Source organism: Octopus bimaculoides, chromosome 9 (genome assembly GCF_001194135.2).
Source record: "Octopus bimaculoides isolate UCB-OBI-ISO-001 chromosome 9, ASM119413v2, whole genome shotgun sequence".
NCBI lineage: Eukaryota > Metazoa > Mollusca > Cephalopoda > Octopoda > Octopodidae > Octopus > Octopus bimaculoides.
Window position 1 is genome coordinate 56,703,919 of NC_068989.1, and position 2,127 is coordinate 56,706,045.

At 39.8% G+C, this 2,127-nt stretch overlaps 1 protein-coding gene across 1 annotated transcript in view; it reads right to left on the minus strand.

Annotated features, from left to right (window-relative positions):
* The window catches only part of LOC106882616 (kelch-like protein 18), a 44,685-nt gene that overhangs the window by 26,502 nt on the left and 16,056 nt on the right, over positions 1-2,127 (minus strand). The window contains exon 2 of the mRNA XM_014933356.2: positions 1,394-1,524. Coding sequence (XP_014788842.1) covers positions 1,394-1,524 — 131 coding nt within the window. The remainder of the gene's footprint in view (positions 1-1,393; positions 1,525-2,127) is intronic.

Here is a 2,127-nt window from a genome sequence, read left to right on the forward strand (position 1 = left end):
ATGATCCGCTGGATGTGTAATGTCAGTGTGCATACACGACAGAGTGTAAGCGCCCTGAGAGAAAAGTTGGGCATAAGAAGCATCAAATGTGGTGTGCAAGAGAGGTGAGTGCACTGGTATGGCCATGTGTTACATATGAAGGAAGGCAGCTGTGTGAGGAAGTGCCAGTCCCTAACTGTAGAAGGAACATGTGGAAGAGGTAGATCCAGGAAGACATAGGATGAGGTGGTGAAGCATGATCTTTGAACATTAGGCCTCACAGAGGCAATGGCAGGAGACCAGGACTGTAGGAGATACGCTGTGATTGAGAAGACCTGGCAACTAAAGTGAGATTGCAGCTACGCATATCCAGCCCTATTAAGAACACTTCTGATCTGTTGGGCGATATGATATGCTTGAGAAGACCTGTTGAGTCAAGTAAAACCAATATCGTAGCTGGAGCTGGTACCCGCTGACTGGCTCCTGTGCTGATGACACATAAAAAGCACCATCCGAACATGGCTGATGCTAGTACCCCTTGACTGGCTCCTGTGCCGGTGGCACATAAAAAGCACCATCTAAACGTGATCGTTGCCAGGCCCGCCTTATTAACTCCTGTGTTGGTGGCATGTAAAAAGCACCCACTACACTCTCAGAGTGGTTGGCATTAGGAAGGGCATCCAGCTGAAGAAAATCTGTCAGACCAGATTGGAGCCTACTACAGCCGCTAGCTCCTCAGACCTCAGTCAAACCATCCAAACATGCCAGCATGGAAAACGGACATTAATTGATGATGATGATGATGTTTGTATGCTTGTCCCCGCCACCATCACTTGACAACCAATGTTGGTGTGTTTATGTCCCTATAACTTAGCAGTTCGGCAAAGAGACCGATAGAATAAGTACTAGGCTTACAAAGAATAAGTCCTGGGGTCGATTTGTTCCACTAAAGGCAGTGCTCCAGCATGGCCCCAGTCAAATGACTGAAACAAGTAAAAGAATAAAAGAACATATATAGTTTAGAGATCCAATATAGGTAGAATCAACAAAAAAAGTACTCCATTCAGTGAAAGATAAATATCAATTTAATACACATATCAGATGAACTGCTAATAGCTTTATGCTTTTATGATACTTTAAATAGGCATATTTATAGAATACACTGTGTATCTCCAAGCAATTTTTCAAGCTCTTTTTATGCATTTGTTATATTTTAAAAACTAGGATGCTGGACAGTGAGAAAATAAGGAAAAAATCGAGAGAAGGTTGATATAAAAAATGGAATGATAAGAAAGAAAGGTAACACCTAAAATATCACTAAATAGCATGCTAATAAAAACAGTATGAATAAAGCATGAAAATAGTAAACTTAATAGTTGGACTATAAGAAAATAAATGAAACAACTGTTGTTACCTGGATTCGATACCATGCATAAGGATTTCATCTTGTTTTGACTCTACCATATCATGAGTAAACATAGAATGGAAGTAAGGGATGGTAGCCGCAAGGATAATTCTGTGGGCAGTGAATTTTTGGTCTCCAACCTGAAATATCGTAAACAAAACAGTGAGAATATAAAATTGTACTTGTTGTCATTTTAGAGATTACTTCAAACTTGCATGGGTTAGATGCAATTCATGGGGGCAGATTTCCTACAGCCAAATGTCCTTCTTGTCATTAATCCACACTTGTTTCTCAATGGCTAGATATGTTTCTATAGAAGATTGGAAAGAAATGACACTGCTTGTATGATGGTAATGCTCATTTACAACTAATATGTGAAGGTGCATGGCCTAGTGGTTTGGGGGTTGTACTCACTCATGACTGCATGAACGTGGGTTCGATTCCTAGACCGAGCAGCACGTGTTCTTGAGCAAAATACTTCATTTTACATTGCTTTAATCCCCCTTTTAATCAGGGGAAATGTTGGCCTGCTTGTCTAGCCAGCAGAGTGGCATCAATTGAAGGCTAAAACAATGCAAAGTGCATTGTGACCAGTGATGTATAACAACATTTGATAATCTGGTCGGTCATATGATCATGTGATGTGATGTCATTATAAAACACAAACATACATACACATAAATCTATTTCATTATCATCATCTTATGTAGATATATATATATATATATATGATCCTACCAAAT